We start from the raw sequence: 19473 nt of genomic DNA on the forward strand, positions 1-19473 counted from the left end.
GAAAAAAGTTAGCCGAGAAAGTTTTCTTTTCTAAATATTTTTATAGTATGACAATATTAGGCTTCAGTACAGTATTCAGTTTTATGTATTTCTAAAAATGGTAGACACAATTACGTAATTTTTTCTTTGTATGTAATCCATACTATAAGATGAAGAATGTTTAAATTATTTAATTGAAGGTTTGTGTTGTTGTTTGTTTTTATTTCTAAAGCACAAGTTAGTTACTTTACACATAACATCAATGAAATAAGAATAACTTACTCTCGTGACATTTTACGATAACCATTGCCAAGTCATGTGATTCAATAGCTGATTATCCATATTTAAACTATTCATACTTATGTATATTTGTCAATGATTTTGGAGTACACACCATCGTTCTATAAATTTTTGAACAGCTAGCTGTTCTAAAAGTTATTCAAACTCACCCTCCATTAATTTAATTATATAGAAATAAGTGTTTAACTAAGAAATAAATAGATATTTATTTACATAATCCTATAATTTTATTATTTACAAAAATGAAAATTTAGGCTTCTGGAATATCAAGTAATACATGTTGTATATAAATGCTACAAATTATAGTGCACATATCATATCTCTAGACCTTTCCATAAATCAGGAATTGATGTTTTTCCAAATTTGGCAGTAAACTTCTCGTCTAATCGCTTTGACTGGTCTTCTGAAAAATGATTTTTCCAATCTCCAATAATCCCTTTACGAAAAAATACCTTAGATCCAGTTGTCTCCAACTGTAGTGTATCATTTTCTTTCATAGAGCTGAATGTACACTGATTTAAAACAGCATCCATCATGCCTTTCTTTGCAATCAGTTGTTCGGCAACGCCTCCTAGAAAGGAAGCTACTTTTTTTATTACTAGAGGTAAATCAACTTTCATTTCTTCGTAAGTTAGAAATAGAAAGTTTGGATTGTCTTTGTAAGGCCACCACGATAAAATGTGGTCAAAGTAATCATTCCAATCAACTTCGCCCTTAAGAAAACATTCAAAATATTCATCAAATGTACCATCACTAAAATGATAATCCTCATTGAAGGCCTTTGTATGAAAGTAAAATGAGATACAACAATCTTTGGGGTTTCTCACTACTAAGACATACTTTGCTTTCGGACTGTACTTAAGGTAGGTACCCGGAAGATGCGATTTTAACACTCTCGGGGAAGGAAATCGTTCCACTTCTTGTCCTTCAAATTCTAAGAATGGAATCTCTTTGTAGAGCACTTTACCTTCAGGCAATGGTTGTGCATCGTGCATTAGGAGATAGGTTATTAGTTGAATCCATGTAGTTCCACACTTGGGGTATGATATGAGAAAAATATCTCCTTCGTTGGGCTCGTAGTCTATAGCATAACGAAAAGATTCTTCTGGAAACATTACAGATAATAATAATCCATCATAGCAATTGTATGTCGGCTTCTTGGGAACAGACGGACGACGACTGACTTTTGGATCCATATTCTATAATGTAGAAAAGAAATATTTATTGCACTATGTCTATTAATATGGTATATGATGATATATAATTAATATTATAACAACCTGATATTGAAAATTCATTAAGTCGCACTTTGTTTAGATGAGTCTATTTTTGAATGTTTACAAAATATCAACTCTAGAAATGTTTAATTTGGAATTGATTCATTATAAATATTTTGAATTCTATTGATTCAAATGTCATTAACTCAATTTTATTTTTTGAAATTGAAAATCCTGTTAAAATGAGAGAGAGAGAGAGAGAGAGAGAGAGAGAAACTAGCTTCCCACTAGTCTTCGAAAGTTAGTTTTAGCTAAAGGAGCTATGCCCATCTGGGGAATAAAAAGGAATAAATTACAGCAATTATTCATTTACAAAATTTATTTTATAAATGAATGAATAATGAAGATAAATGAGACTGAGGTCACATTTATCTTCATTTTATCCTTATGTATTAGGCTTAGTGGTCTCTCACCCAAGTAACTTGTTTCATAGAAGCCTAATTAGAGTTATAATAGGATAGCTAAGCCTACGCATCTACAGTATCTGTTGCGTCTGACAAAACATATATTATCGGCCGATTCGTCGCTCCTGCTGGATGAAAAATGCGAGTTCCCATAAGAACCCTTCCACCTCCTTATGAGAACAGTAAGGACTTTTCAGCTCATCCTCGGTTGTAAAGTCCGTATAAATGTATTAAGCTACAAAAGATCTGACTCATTTATATGACTTGTAACTTTATAAACTTATTAAATCCCAAAGTTGAGATATAATCAGGAGCGGCTCGTGCGTAAGCACTACGGAACTGCAGCACCTCCCCCTCCCAATTTTTCTCGATATATAAATATATTTATTAATTTATTTATATTTGCTTGTAATATTTAATTTTATCATCAACAATCCATACAATTCTCTTATTTTGTATCAAAAATAATAAAAATCCATCTTGTAGCACTTCGGAAGGCGAAGGACGCTAGCAGCACTGTGTTTACCACAGTGTCATATTTCTACGCGCGTAAGCATATATACGTCATAGTGAGATGCGAGCTATTAGCGTAATGCGGCACTGTCCGTCGCGCAGTTCCACTGTTGTTCATATGCAGTTTGCGCCAGTAGTAGGGTGTTCGTTGTGCTTTATCGTCTTTACTCCGTCTCTTTAAATATTTTGACATTATAATTAATTATAGTTTTTATTTTAGAACATAATTAGGGTTATGATAATGGATTTTTTTAAAAATAATTTTGAATTATACTAAAATGTATAATTTTATAATAAACAATATTTTTTCATGAAACAAAACAAGAAGAATATTATTTAATTTTTAAGTAATTTTGAATTATACCAAACTATGTAATTTTATCGATAATAAACGATATTTTTTCGTGTTTAATTTTTTTTTTAATTTTTACATAATTTTGATATCTTATCCAAACACGTATGCACTGTGCTTACAGTGTGTATGTATATTTCGAAAGTTGCAGCACCCCCACGATTCCAAGCCACGATCCGCCACTGGATATAATGCACCATAATCTTATTAAAATCACTCGGTCATGACTTAAAGAATTGTAGTCTAAATGGATGTTCGCTATGTTAAACATTAATGTCACGAATAGCGATTTTTCAGTCACTTAATTTACGAACACAAATCCTGATTTAAGTGCAAATTAATTATAAGTAGAAAAAATATTTTCTCCAAACTGTCAATGAATTATTTACATAACCTCGAATAAAGCGTTTTATGTAATGAAACTAATCAAAAATATAAATTGAATTTTTAAATCTCAACAAATGTGTGTGTGTGTGTGTGTGTGTGTGTGTGTGTGTGTGTGTGTGTGTGTGTGTGTGTGTGTGTGTGTGTGTGTGTGTGTGTGTGTGTGTGTGTGTGTGTGTGTGTGTGTGTGTGAATATATCTTTTTTCTGCCTATCTCATCGCTTCCTTCTGTAGGATATATTTTAACAAGATCTCCTATAACAGTAAGCGATGAGACAAACCGAAGTATATAAGGCATATTCCGGTAATTGGACCACGTTTTTTATTAAGCTAAAAGCACAATAAAGAAATAAAACCCCACAAGTTTCGTAAGTTGTTTGACTTACATCTTCAAGGGTAAAAGGTAACTGAAAGTTAAAACAACAAAAAAGAGAAATTAATAGTTCATACTATATAATTGTAGCGGTCTGACTGTTTATAAAAAATCAGAATGCAGATTCAAAGCAGTGCTAAGTTTAAACAATGCTGGATGATGCCACGTTCTGTTGTTCACGATCATAATCCGAGGTTTGACTGAGATATATTTTTTATCAAAGCTGACCAAACTTCCGGTGGAAGTGGTATAGAAAGCTAGACCTGTTATTCTGTTTTGTACATCCTTTTGGAGTTCGTTCATGCGCATTTCTCCAGAAGTATATAAGATCCAATGTATGATATTTACTAGTTCATCGAAATGAGAAAAATTAATTATATTTCAAAATAAAGTTGATTATACCATGTTAACGCCATATATTACTGCTGACAACTATGTTGGGTAGTAAATGTATCTTGATGAAGGTTTACCATAAAGTAAACATTGCTTTCTTTTAAATGTTGAGATATGTTACTGTCATTAACATAAAACATACAAACATCATTTCAATACATTCTTTGATAAATATAGTGCTTTTATTTTATTCGTGTGGGGTTCCCCCTTTCCTCCACCGTCCATTAGGACTGGTTGAGTCCTACTAATGAGGTATTAAATGTATATTTTATGACTGCAGATCCGTGTGTGTTCCCGGGCCGGTTTGCCTGTTCTGAGGGACGAAAAACCCGAGTTTCCCGACTAACTCACATTTAGTCGAAAGATACCAGATAAAGGTTCCACACGTCTTGGAAGGGAATCGAGCCCAGGTCTCGTCTTTCCGACCAAAGTCTATAACCGACTAAGCTACGGAGGCTCTAATATAGTCAGTCAGTCACAAACCGAACACCAAAAATTGTGATATTAATGATAATAATAAGAAGAAATGAAGGTTTGCGCCTTTCTTTTGGATAGATTGTTGTTGTTGTAAGCATCTGACATCTTGATTTTTTATTAAAATTATTTATGCTAGAATTTTGTTTAATTTCGACCCCTACATCACAAAATTGTAATTGTGATTGTAACTATAATAATTAAATTTCTTCTATTTTTCACGTGACAAGTTGTAATAATAATAATAATAATAATTTTTAAAAAATCAGCTATCGAAGCATATTTCAAAACCAAATATATGCAGAAGCTGAAAATTTCGAAAAGTTGAGCGGAGAGCTTATGAGAATACAACCCACTGCATTGGAATTGCCTTAGATTAATATACTACTTAAAAGACACGAGCGCTGCTCAGGCATCCGTATATTAACCTTTTATTAGTGATAAAATGTTAATATCTGATAAAGGTTTCACTGACCTGACAGTTGTTAAGGTTTCCGCCTGGTTTGTGAAGTAGTGCAGACGAAGCTAACTCCGATGCCGAGGATTGAATTCTCATAAGCTCTACGAAATAATTTTTCGAAACTTTCGAAGTTTCTACATATATTCATCTTTGAAATAAGTTTGGATCTTCAAATCCACTATTTCTATTTAATTTACATCTCTGATATGAAGCTGTATGGCTCTTTCTGTGATAATTGTTATTAAATATTTTTTTTCGTATATTCCATATATATTTTCCCCATGTTTCGCACACTTATTCATTCCTTCTACTTATGTCTTCAACAATCTTTCCTAAGGAGTACAATCTACAGTCTTCAAATCCAATGTTAAGAAGTCATCATCATCATCTTCTTCTTCTTTCTGCTCATTTAGGATACTAATGCACTAAGGGTTCCATGAATACATGAAACTGCTTTTTCTTTTAGTGGATTTGTTTTCTGTTATAAGGTAATAATATGGCCATAATTACTGCTGAAAAGTAGTACTATCTCTTTAAAAAAATCTCCATTTATTATTATATTCATTTCATGTACAGGTTGATAAACCTACATTTTTAATAACTAATTTATGCTCTGTTCAGGATGATAAACATAGATTATAAAAACATAAATTCACGTAGGATGCTGTATAACACTTACGGATGAGCATATTAAGAGTAATAGCAACTTACCAACTTTTAAAAATGTTATGAGCCTCAATAAACACTAATATGACTAATAATTGGATGCAAACAGTAAAATAATAAAACTAATAAATACCGTAATAGTAAGCATTCGTAAATATAACAATACGGATTTATAACAGTTAACATCATTCTTATAAACTACAAAACTATGGGAAAGAAAAGTGACTGTCACACAATAAGTATATGCTAAAGGCACTAAAAGTTTCAACTCTACCAAACTCTGACTAAAGTAAGAAATCGTGAGTTAATGTGACTTGATAGCATCACTGAACTGTTCTAGTTTTTTTTTTTTTTTTTTTTTTTGGGGGGGGGGGGGGAGTTTCCGAGAAAAAGAAAAAAAAACTGCATCCTCCAGAAAATGAGAATATACATTATTCGAATTACATACGTTCATAAAACTCAGTGGTGATATTAAAAAAACAACAACTGACAGTTGCATTTTATGTAAAAGAAGTAGCGTAACATAGAAAGGAAGTTTTGAAATGCAAAATATCTAAAAATTCTGCCATAAAATACTGAATATGCAATATTATTAAACAAGGCTTATCAGCATTACAGTATTCTCTCTCTCTCTCTCTCTCTCTCAAAAAAAAAAAAAAAAAAAAAAAAAAAAGATAAAACGTATAACTCAGAACCTACATAGATCTGTTTAATGTTTGCTGCCTTCTGAGTTATAATCATTTAATATCACTTTATGTTTCAATTTCTTTCGCAAATATTGAGATAACATCAAGACCTTGAAGCAATCCGTAGTCCCAGTTAAAACACAAATATTGCATTACCCCCCCCCCTCACCATCTCAAAATTTTTATTTCTGCATATATATGTCCAGACAGCTGTTTCTAGTTGCCTCAGAGCCCAGGATGACTCATCTCATGATGGTTCCACTTTCATTACTTCGCTTATCATAAAATTCATATATTAAAGCATTTAATTCTCAAAAGATATTTCTGAAAAATAATACCTGGTTTTGGAGCTACACATGTTTCCTCTCTGCTTATAACAAACAAATACGACACACGAAAAACTTATAGAAGGTACCGTATCACCTTTACACAGTTATACAGTACATGCCAACAATCAAGAATTGTTGACACATGCTGTTAGTGTGTAAGGTGATACGGTACCGTCTATATTCGATGCTTATTATAAATATGTTTGAAATGTATGAGTGCATGCTATGTGCAAAAGACAGGGAACCTCATTCATTTGAAATAGATAATAATATTTGAAATGAATTCATAAAAAATAATATTATATAATATACAGCAATGTCCCGCCTTACGACGTTTCACTTTAAGCCGATCCGCTCATACGACGATTTTCAATTATGACCAATGCCCATTTATACGAACGCCAAAATCGGCAATACGACGGTTTTAGCGACATAACAAGACCTCGTGAATCAACAGATGCTCAGTTTTCGTGGAACTGTTTGCTCGCTGCATCCCTCTATTCTTCGGTGTGAATTATAAGCAGTAGGTAAAAATCAAACTAAGGGTAACACTGTTGCTTTCTAGTGAAAAGAAGACATTTTTTCGTCAGAAAATTGATGTTTTATATTATATTTATGTAGAGTTTTGTTTTAATAATATTTAGTGTTTTATTACACATTTTATTGAGATATTGCAATATTAAATAGAGTTTACAATAACGTCAAGGAAGGATATGTGCTCTGCATTATGGAATACTAAGGCAAGTGATATGGAGTCACTAGCCTCTATATACGAGTTGCCCCAGTCATAAAAATACTTCAGGTGCAAATTTTGTTTGCATACACTTGGGTAAAGGATTAAACCAAATATATAATTTCTTGGTATTTTTAATTTATAGTATAACCAAGTGGAAAAACTTCCAAAAAATATGCAAAGATGTCCACATAAGTAATGCACTAAATAAGAACAAATTGTCCAATTGTGTTCCGCAGACTGCAGACAAAAGTGTAAGAAAAAAAGCATGATGATAATTTATGCTGGGAGTATCAGAAGTTGGTTGTTAGCTAAAATGAGGTGAATCTAGTGGTGAGGTTGCCACCTTGGGCTCTAGATTGGCACTAGGAATGCCACTTCCCCGTTTCAGATGTTATGGTTATACCGCCAATGATCGGTCGTCAGAGCCTCTTCAGGCTGCACTATGTGGAAACGATGGTAATATTTGATTGGAAAAGGTTATGTGTTACGCATTAATAACTCTTTTTTCCCCTAGATATGTATGATCAAAGGTAACAATAAAAGTATACAGTGTTTTTTCTTTGTGGGTGCTACTCCTGTTTTTAGCAAGGGTAATGGGCTAAAATATCGCTTCTTTCTTTCTTTTTTTTTTAATTTAATTCAAAAAGAGTGAGAAGTAACAATCCAAAAGAAGTTGATAATTCTGGATTTATCTTTTGTTACTTTCTGTTGTTATATTATTATTATTTTATTTATTTGTGTAATTAACGCTAACACCGCCACCATATTATGTTAATTTTATCGGTAAAGATGGTTTTTTTTTTTCGTTGCAGCACAGACGACCAAACTAACACGCCGGAGCTTTTCTGCGAGCATTTCTCCACTGGACGACACTACATAAGCAATGACTGAGTTTTGATAGCACTGAAATTAAACTCCGAAATTCTTCCTGATTCTTCCTGAAGAATAACTTAGAAATCAGTATTTAAGGAAATAGATATTTTACAAGTTTTTTTTTTTATTATTTTCGACTTGCACAGTTTGCCGAATAAGGCATGCGCTGTCATTAGCAAAGATGTAGATTAGATTTAAACAGGATTATTGATGTTTAAGAGAGGAGAGCAAGTAAAAGAACAGAGTACAAAGGCATTAGTTGCAAATTTTGGAAACATGATCAGAAATGAAATTTAGCAAACAAAAGATTATTCAAAAACTTCCAATAAAAGAGTACTCAGTTCAGGAGAACAGGCATGGAAAATAATCCGAGATATCGCATTACTACCAATAATATATTTTGATGTGGATGGATGAAGATTTGTCATTCCGCAAAAAAAGACATATAGTTGGCTTCTTTGTTTTTAGACTTTGTGATAGAACACAATAGTACAGCAACTTCGGGTAATACGGAATACCATTTTACACGCAAAATTGTATTCCGGTACTATCCGACCACAGATCCGAGTCCCTAGTCTGGCAACTTGCCAAGAAGAGTCAATTCATGTTGAATGGGGGGGGGGGGGAGAAGAAATAAGTTGATATACGAATTGGTCACCAACACGCAAAATCACGTGCTTTATATGTAACATTTTCCAACTGTTACACAAACAAAATAGTTACTACTTTAGAAACTACAATGTTCATAAGAAAAGTTAATTTTCCGACGTGTAATACTAAACAACTCATCCCACAAGACGGATTGATTACCCTATTATCGGAATGGATTCTCCTTTTTCTCTCATGAGCAGAAGTGTCGAAGGGTCTCGTATCTGTGGGCGTACTGAAGTTCCTCTACTATCATTTGGACGCAAAACAGACAGAAAGTATTTAACAAACGCAATGACTAATGCTCATGTTGTCCCCCAAACTTGCGGCAATTTTTATAGGTCTTCACGAAACCTTGAAAGACTTTGTTGAAAATCCTCCAAGTCTCCATTAGATCACCCCCGCGTTGTGGGATTTCGCGGAATTCTCTGTATTTCTTTCAGATTGCTATAACGGGTTCATCAAACAAATCTCTTTAGTGGAAGATGGATACTGATGACACGCTTAATATGAAAAATATCACTAATGTCTAATTTAGCCACTAAGTACTACCTTAAAGATTATTTTCCAATTCTTTTGCTTACGTAAAGAACATTGGGAGGAGGGGGAAGAACATTGTTGTCAATTGAAGATTTTCATCTGTTTTACAAGAGCTGCGAATTTCGAAAACTATCAAAAATTGGCAATATAAGTAGAAATGTAGTTTATCTTTTTCTTTTGTGTATGCAGTACACATAGTTTTCTGATCAGGCCAAGATTATTTTTGATAGTTGTAACTTTGGCTTTCCTTTTCTTTGCCTTGTAATCTCCAATCCTCTATTATATAATTATAATACAATTTTGTTATTATGATACAGTTATGATAACGTGATACCACGATTTCATCAGTTTTAATTTTCGATTTATTTTATTCTATTTTTATTTCAATTTATGCTTATTCATTCTAGTATTCTAACTACGGTCCGTTATTTTAACAATTCTATATTACAATACATCTAGATGGTTAATTTTACGTGTCTGGTAACTTACCGAAACATTCGAACTTTAGATTTAGTAATTTTTTTTTCATATTAAAATTACTTAAACAGTCTGATATTTTCTATGGCTTTTAGTATTTCTTTTTCTCATTTTATTTCCTTCTTTTCTTTTCTTTTAATATAATATCTAGGTACTTGATTTCCATTACTCGCTCTGTTATCTTATTCAATTCTAATTTGCATGGAACTAGTTCTGGGTAACTGGTCATATGATACACTCATGAAATGCATCTGCCTTCTAATGAAAATTTATAAAGTAAATTTTTCACCTTATCTTCGTGTTCTTCAAGTAACACAACATCTGCATACACGATCATCGTCATTTTCCTCTTACTAACACTAATGTATCAACGGTGAAAGTAACCATACTCCTCTCTCTCTCTCTCTCTCTCTCTCTCTCTCTCTCTCTCTCTGTTGTTGATTAATCTGATTAGTAATTAGTTATTAATATTAATATTTCTTACTGCAATTATCCATAATAACATTTAGTGCAAAACGAAGCGAGTTGTCCTGTTTTATTAGATTCCTTCAGTTCCGAACTCCTTAATATTTTAATACAATTATACATAATGATATTTAATATTCGACTAAGTCACTAAGTGACTTGTCAGTTTTACTGCATGATATAAACATGGAGCGTAATAAAGCAGTAGCACACAAGATTTTCACTCTTAATGCTGTTAATATTAAAGAGCTTAATTATTCTCCTTGGTGCCGATTTATTTTGTTTTACTTTTAGAATTATGTTAAAGCTGAATTTTCCTATTCTATCCTTCTCGTCCGTCCTAGGATGGTTTGAGTCCCCTCCTAATGAAGGGGTTACTAGCGTATTAATGCAGCCGGTTCGCCATTCCTCTGCTGCATTCTAAGAGCGATATTCATGACTGTAATCCGTGTGTGTTCACGGGGCCGGTTTGCCTGCTTACGGGATGAAAACCCCCAGATAAACTGGGAGGAAAAACCCTACTGCCCACGCCCAAGACCGGCTAACTTGGCTATGGCTGATGAAAATCCTTAAGCTCCTCACGTCGTCGACGGGAATCGAACCTACGACACTCCTTCCCGAGTCATATGGTTGCGAAGCGCAATACCCACTAGGCTAACCGAGCGAACATAAAGCTGAATTTTAGCATGCGTAAATTTTTTTATTATTCTTTTCAGATAGCTATTTTTAAAGAGCACTTTTTTGCGTGAAAGGGAGAACGATATGTAGGAAGAAGTAAGTATTTCAGAAATACAACATTTTGAAATAGAATAACCACTGAAAGATATGAAAATTAATAAAATGTTAGGAGAAGATGGAATTACATTAGAAACAATAAAATCAGCAGAAATATTAATAGAACTGAAACAAATATTTAATAAATGCCAAAAAGATAAAGATATACCAAACAGCTGGAATAACGCTACCGTGATACTCTGGTTAATAATAAGAAAAAGATAGAAAATCAGAAACCTATAAGCTTGCTGTCATAAACATATAAATTGTTTATAAAAACAATGAATTGCATGGAAATTATAAAGTTAAAGAATAATAACAGACATAGTCACTAGTTCATTGGACGAAGCTTAATTTAATTGGATTAAAGCTGGATTCAAAAAGGGGTTTAATACATTCAACCGTATGTAGACATTGAATCAACTAAAAGAAAAATGCAGAAAATACAACTAACCATTGTACTTGGGTTTTATAGACTATAAGAAAGCATTTGATTCAGTTGAAAAACAAGCAATCCTAATAGCAATAAAGAAATATGAAATAAGCCAAAAGTATATACAGTTAATAAACAAAATATATGAAAAAGCAACTAATAGTATCATTATGTATGAACAAAGCAGCTCATTTCAATAAATAAAGGAATACGCCAAGGAGATACTATCTCACTCAAATTATTCAATGCAGTATTAGAATATGCCCTGAGTGAACCAGACTGGAGAGTCAATGGGATCAGCATCACTAGTTAAAAATCTAAATCATTTATGATATGCTCATGATATTATAGTAAAGCAAACAACAAAAGAGAACTACAAGAAATGATAAAAGAATTAAATACAGCATCAAATGAAATAGGATTATACATAAACTACTAAAAAACTAAAATACTTACAAACATCGAAGGAAACCAGATAACAGAGCAAAGAGTAATAGACAGTAACAAATCATTGCAAGTACAAGGATAGATACATATACCTAGGAATAGCTTTTACATTAGGAAAAAGAAGCATTCATGAAGAAATAAAGAGAAGAATTCTAGGTAGCTTTTGGCAAACTGAAAAGGTTCCTCTGCAATAAAATAAAACCAAATATAGAACCAAACTTTTCAACCAGTATAACATCTCAGTTATGAGCTATGGATCAGAGACATAGCTAATAACTAATAAAATACTGCACAGAATGAGGAAAACTGAGCGTAGAATGGAGAGCCATGATAAACATCAGACTGCAAGACAAAAAATAAGGAATGAAGATATAAGAAAATAAACAAAAGCGCTGGATATAGGGGAAGAGATTTTAAACCTGAAGGTGGGCAGGACATATGGCACGGATGAAAAGTGATAGATGGACAAAGATAAGCACCCAGTGGTATCCATATGAAAGAAGACGAATGCGGGACGATCAGAGAGAGAAGCTGGAAGGACGACGACCTAATGGAGATGGTTGGCATAGGAAAGCCTTCAACAGAGATATATAACTATGAATGGTTATAAAAAGGACGTAGAAGAAGTATATAATAATAATAATATCTTCTTCTTCCTTTACGTATTAGACTTAGTGGCCTGTTACGATTGGAAACCGGAAATCTTACGGGATAGGTTGGTCAATCCTTAATCCTGGAGTGTCCTATGTCTGTAGATGTGTATGTTCACAGGCCTGTTTGCTTGTTCTGGGGGACAAAAAATCCGAGTTTCCAGGTGGAAAAAACCCTTACCTCCGTATCAGATCGGCTAAATCACCCCTTTCGTCTAAAGAGACCAGATAAAGGTTACTCATGAAACGGACGGGAATCGAACGCAGGTCTTTGCCGACAAAAAGGCTTCGTCTATAACGACTGAGAATAGAATAGAATAGAATAGAATATAGTGGTTGCGTGAGTACTGAATTGCGAAGAAATTGTTAACGCACTCATCTGTTTTTGCGCACTAACATTTTCCTCATATACTTTTCCGTTGACAAGAAATAGTTCCGAGTAAAGTTATGAACTCATGAAAAATAAAATATAATACAAAGATTTGGTTTCAGAATTATTAGCTTTCAAGGATTTTTTAAAAAAATGGATTAGAATTACAATCCTGAGCTAATTATTATTATGAACTTTGTTTTGTTAGTGAGAATTCCGTTCAGGAGGACTACAACCTTTCATCTAAATAAATAAATAAAGTATTTTCGCACCATTGTAACTGTAATAGATTAATATAATTTTAAGCGTTTAAATTAATATTAATTTTAATGATTACTATTAATTTTATTAATATTAACATTAATTTAAATGAAAAGTCATAAAATAAATGTCAAAATTATTGCATTAAATTAATATTAAAATCATGCTGTTTAAATTTAGAAAAGGAATATTATCATTTGAAAACACGGCTTTTGTCCATGTTACACCTATGCATAAAGACAACAGCTGCCATTTTTAGAAAGGTAAACATGCTAATGGCACTTCCATGTTAATTGCTCGAGGGGAAACTTTGATAGCGGAAGAGAGAAAAGTTTACTGAGTAAGCTAAAAAAAAAAAAAAAAAAAAAGCCACTTGTGGTGTTATGTTATGAAATAAAAGCTAAATTCATGTACCTGCTGACTGGAGGATTTAAGTTCTTCGGAAACTGCGAAATTTACAGCACTTCTTCTAACTCATTACTATTTTATCTAATCTTATTCTTAAACTATCGCATATCTGTACATGCATATGAATCTTACGACATTCATTTGTTGTAACATAAAACATTGAGGGCGCATATGCGCCCTCTATATTTTACTTTTCTGTTACTGAGAAAGTCATCCGTAATAACAGCTCCGTAAAGTAGTCTGACAATTACGTTGTTTCTCATATCATAATATTATAATACATGAATCATTATCTGTCATCGTAATTAAAATAAAATGTACTGAACTAATATTATTGTCATAAATGCAAATTTTAAAGCGTTTAAATTAGGAAACTCATGGACAGTTACAGATTCGTGGAATAATAGCAAAAACAACAGAAACAACTTTTTGTTGTTCCTTCAATTTGCAACGCAAGCCTAATTTATTATATTTTTGTTTTTATTGAAAAATATTACAATGGTTACTATCTAGATGATTTCTCAAAAAATAGCGAACATAAATCGAAATAGCGAATATAAATCGAACCTTTAAAAACTTCTGGATAACTCTCTCTCTCTCAAGTGCCGTATTCTTAGTTCTTTTTCTTCTACTTCATGACCTGGGACAAGCAAAACAAAGACCTCAACATGACTTTGTGAAGTAAGACGAATAAAAATTCAGGAGAAGTTTATCAAATCTAAACTAAAAATTATATTTTATATCCATCAGCGATATAATACATCTGCTAGAGAAGACGGGAAATGCCTAAAGCATTTAACATATGTTAAACACATGCTACCCTGCATAATATATGTCAAAAGCAGTACAGACTACTTCTGACATATGCTTTGACAATTGTTTAAACAGAAATATAAAAGTTGAAACGTACATGGAGAGATACGTCATCAAAGTTTGCTTTATAACCTGGTTCTTTTTATTATTATTTAATTTTATGCATCAAATGGGGAAATATTTTACCCATTGAGGCATATCTTGAAAGGAAAAAGATAAATGAGAATCGAATCAGTCAAAACTGAAAAAGTCAGTTTGTTTCGTAAAGGAAAATTAACGAAAGAAAGTGGGGGGAAAAACAGTATTGTGGATAGGAAAAGTTAGATAATCCTAAATTCCTGCTTTCCACACAAACATGTTTTTTTTTCAAGCCACTTCAGACATCTAATAAGCAAAGTGGTGGTCTCATACTGAGTGATGAAATTCATCTATCGCCTAAGGACATTCTCTATGGCAGAGTTTTCCTCTCAGATACTGGGGTTTATCATCCCACGAAACAGGCAAACACTGGCCAGAAGAACCCACGAAATTAACAGACACAATTCCCTGGTCTCATAGCCTTAGTTGCTTCGATCTAATTCCAAACAACAGCAACAATAAAGGCCCACGGATTGTTTGGAACCGAGAGCCTGTTGGTTGCAGAATGGATACAACTCTGCACCGTAAGCATAATTCTGCACTGCGTTATTGCTTCGAATTCGTTCGAAATATTATTTTCTAAATTTCTTCCCAAGAAATAGTCCGATAAAAAAGAAAATTTAGACAGCATAACAAATTTTTGTAAGAATCCCAATGCCACGGAAGGTCACTAAAAAACTCCTTCACTGTATCGGAGGAAAACATGTATACACGTATGCTGTTCTTCTGATATGTCAGGATAATTTAATCAAATTATCCTGAATAATTCAAAAATTCAAATTCAAAATAATTTCTTACCTCAAGTGATCAATCGACACAGCCGTATATTCAGATTAATAAAGAGACAACTGATTTCTCTGACAAGACTGCGCATTTGCCTTAGATGACGAACATCGAGTGCTATTAATATTGCAATCTTAAATTAAATCGCTATTTATACAGCATGAACTATACTTAAACTTAGAACCTGCAGCCGCTGTGAATATTCTTCGCTTTGAAACTCCTAAAAGTCAAAGGTTCCTTCATTTTGTATGGTTGACACTGCTTCATTCTAGACTAAGGCAGCCTCGTGAGGCACGAACTTCGGAACGAATGATCCATACAAGCAAGCAAGCAAGCAGATCAGGCGTATAAAGTCAAAGTGCATTCATAAATTGGCGCTCGTTTGTTGTACAAGAGCAACACAGTTATCTCAAATAGACTTGTCAGCGATGTGATCTTCATTATAAAGATATTGGATTTCCAGTGCTTATTGACTCCTTTATTATCCTTTATTCGATGAAGGTAAGTTACGCGTTCTTGCCCTAAGGCTGGATACGTCAGCATCTTGTCTTCCATTATAATGATGATTCGACACATTCAAAATTAATCACATAATATTCAAACATAGTTACCATTAATAATTTTTTTCCATTTTTGTTTCTCTCTCTCTCTCTCTCTGTGTGTGTGTGTGTGTGTGTGTGTGTGTGTGTGTGTGTGTGTGTGTGTGTGTGTGTGTGTGTGTGTGTGTGTGTGTGTGTGTGTGTGTGTGTGTGTGTGTGTGTGTGTGTGTGTGTGTGTGTGTGTGTGTGTGTGTGTGTGTGTGTGTGTGTGTGTCCTTTAATTCAATAGGCACTAGAATTATCTCCAAGAAAACATTCTTATCTTGCATATATCAGAATGTATGACAAATAACTTTTACAAAAGCTTATAGGAATATATTATTATTATTATTATTTCTTTGAAAGATAATAAAGTGTGTTAAAAATATTATTATTATTATTATTATTATATACAGGCACTTCCATTGAGTCCGTAAACTCATCGTGGGAGATCCATGTTACATACAAACATTGATTCAACAATTGTCAATACTACCTGTACAATATCTGTCATACTTTACCGAAATCATTCGCCGACAAAGTGCACGCGCACGCACACACACACACACACACACACACACACACACACACACACACACACACACACACTGACTCTGGCAATCTATTCCATTCAATCACCATTCTCTAAGCTAAAAATCTAGTCCTCACTCTCTTGCTAACCACATTCTTACTCAATTTACACGGATGGCCTCTAGTTTTCCTCGCATTATTTATGAACTGAAATATTTCGTCCACATCAATCCTCTAAATTCCCCTAAGCAACTTATATTGCTCTACTTAACTTTGCATTATCCGCAAAAAATTGAATATTTCCCCTCAGAATATTTCGTGTGTATATATATATATATATATATATATATATATATATATATATATATATATATATATATATATATATATATATATATATATATATATATATATATATGTGTGTGTGTGTGTGTGTGTGTGTGTGTGTGTGTGTTTTACCTTGGGTATAATATATTAAAGATACCAAGCTATTTTATATGTATATAAATATAAACTTGGTTTTAATCCATTTTATGTGTCTATCATATCTCCCCTTACCCTCCAATCAACCAACTCTTGTAATACACAAATCTCCACTCTCTTCTCATATTGAGCATCATACAGTCATGCTACGATCTTAGTTACTTGCCGCTGAATCCGTTCCACCCATCCATATCTCCAGACGACTAAATATGAGCGTAATAATCCAGCGAGGCCTTATCAATTCCTACTAAAGAGGAATAATAACCTTCTTATCGCTGCATATCAGAATGTTCCTCAATAACCAGATAATCCCATGAGCTGATTTAGCCGCCTTTGAAATATACCTCTAAATTTCCACTTTTATATAATTATAATTATATAAAATAATTATAATTAATAATTACTAAGAATAGTGATCAGACCTTATTCCACCTTTACCACGAGTTGCCTAAGACTTGCACTATTATATATATATATATATATATATATATATATATATATATATATATATATATATATATATATATATATATATATATATATTATATATATATATAAAGTAGTGTATATATATATATATATATAAAATAATTAATAATTACTAAGAATAGTGATCAGACCTTATTCCACCTTTACCACGAGTTGCCTAAGACTTGCACTATTATATATATATATATAAAGTAGTGTATATATATATATATATATATATATATATATATATATAAAATAGTGCAAGTCTTAGGCAACTCGTGGTAAAGGTGGAATAAGGTCTGATCACTATTCTTAGTAATTATTAATTATAATTATTTTATATAATTATTATTAAATATAATAAATAATTTTAATATATATATATATAACCTTTTCCTTTACATACATCGTTTCCGTAGAGTCAGTTAGGTTTTAATTTGTTTAGTCTTCGCAACGAAATAATTTTTCTAGGAATGAGTTGTTAGCCTATTGCCAAACCCTCCTCCTTTATCTGAGTTTGAGACCAGCAACAGTATCGATGAGTTATTCAATCCATCCATCGAATACTGCAGAGTTATATATAGAGGCGGAGTTATACTGTGTATATATATTATCGTATACATATAATGTATAAGATAATTTTAATAAAAAAATTATGAAGTTTTATATCTTAACAGACGTAATGATATAAGTCAGTAGGAGTTTATTAAACTGGTCAGTGGGATTTCATCTGTGTTTTCTTAAAGTTTCAAAGATTTTGTTTAAAAAGTTATTTTTTAGTAAATTAAGAATATTTTATTTTGTCTAGTCTGTAGCTATTTGGCACGGGAGAGTGGGCGAGAGTATTTGTTAATCTCTCTCTCTCTCTCTCTCTCTCTCTCTCTCTCTCTCTCTCTCTCTCTCTCTCTCTCTCTCTCTGTGTGTGTGTGTGTGTGTTCATGGAATTGCATATCATTATATTCATATTCATACTTTCATAAATGATAAAATTCACTGTTGTTTCTCTTTATATGTAAAATACATCTTTTAATGACAATACAGATATGATATAATCATCTATATATATCTGACAACAATACGTTTTGTCTGCGTCCCATACACACTTTTCCTTTCTTTCCTCACGTCCTACGCGAAGCGAAGATGTTGGGTGATTTGATGCGTTAGCTTAATAACTATCCCACTCATTAAGAACTCTCTCTCTCTCTCTCCTTTTTTTTAAATTAATTTGACGACTAAAAATTGCATTTTAGCACTCAGAAGATCTATTTTAGATTAAAAAGAAAGCTAGTCTAAAAATTAGAATACACTTGGCATGGAACTCCAAACTGTTAAAGAACATAATGCCCTTTGATTGAAAAAAAAAATCTGGGTTCGATCTTTTCTAGAACGCGAAGAAGCTTTTTAAAGACTTTTAAACCGAAAATGGATTAGTTGGTTACATACTGCGTTGGAAAGATTTTTTTCTCCTAAAAACTCCGGTTTTTTCCCTGCGAACCAGAAAAATCGGCCAGAAGAACACGTGCAATGAGCATATGTTCATTATACTCTGCCGTCACTGACTCGTAGCTTCTTCCATATTCCATTTTTAGAACTGATTCAAAAGGACCTCTATTTATCTTCTACTCTATCACCCTCATACTCAGTAACCTATACAGCAGAAATTCTAGTAACAAGTGGCTTAATGCAGTCGCTACCTTCGAAAATTTCATCTTTGTTTACTAACAAAATTTCTTTCATGTTTTTCGTGGAAGATTTTTTAGTAAACAAAGATTCGAGATTCTGGCTAGAAATATCAGCATATGCTACTCGCTTCCTTTTATTCCCTGTTATTTTATGTTATTTTATGTCCCTGTTTCGTAAATTCTTAAATTTCAGAGAGCTAGCATATAGTAGCTTTTAGCTCGATGCAAAATCACATTTTGATGTGCTGTTTTGCTGTAACCTTATTTTTGTACCACATTCGATTTTTCTTAATCTTAAAAAAAATATAGGGAAAGGAAAATA

General features: G+C 32.7%; 1 protein-coding gene across 2 annotated transcripts; it reads right to left on the reverse strand.

Annotated features, from left to right (window-relative positions):
• Window positions 1–545: 545 nt before the first annotated feature.
• LOC150110243 (sulfotransferase ssu-1-like) lies at window positions 546–19124 on the reverse strand. Of its 2 annotated transcripts, XM_090392328.1 has the most exons (3): window positions 18913–19124; window positions 14240–14312; window positions 546–1478 (listed from the first exon to the last, which is right to left on the reverse strand). In XM_090392328.1, the coding sequence occupies exon 3, from the start codon at window positions 1473–1475 to the stop codon at window positions 594–596; it is 882 nt and encodes a 293-aa protein (XP_090248454.1). In that variant the 5' UTR covers window positions 1476–1478; window positions 14240–14312; window positions 18913–19124; the 3' UTR covers window positions 546–593. The 2 variants fall into 2 exon arrangements, with proteins under 2 accessions (XP_090248454.1, XP_090248446.1); XM_090392320.1 differs by lacking the exon at window positions 14240–14312.
• Window positions 19125–19473: the final 349 nt, after the last annotated feature.

The sequence above is a fragment of the Typopeltis vanoorti genome, chromosome 1 (genome assembly GCF_054136105.1).
Source record: "Typopeltis vanoorti isolate ZY-2024b chromosome 1, IOZ_Tvanoo_1.0, whole genome shotgun sequence".
Classification (NCBI taxonomy): Eukaryota; Metazoa; Arthropoda; class Arachnida; order Uropygi; family Thelyphonidae; genus Typopeltis; species Typopeltis vanoorti.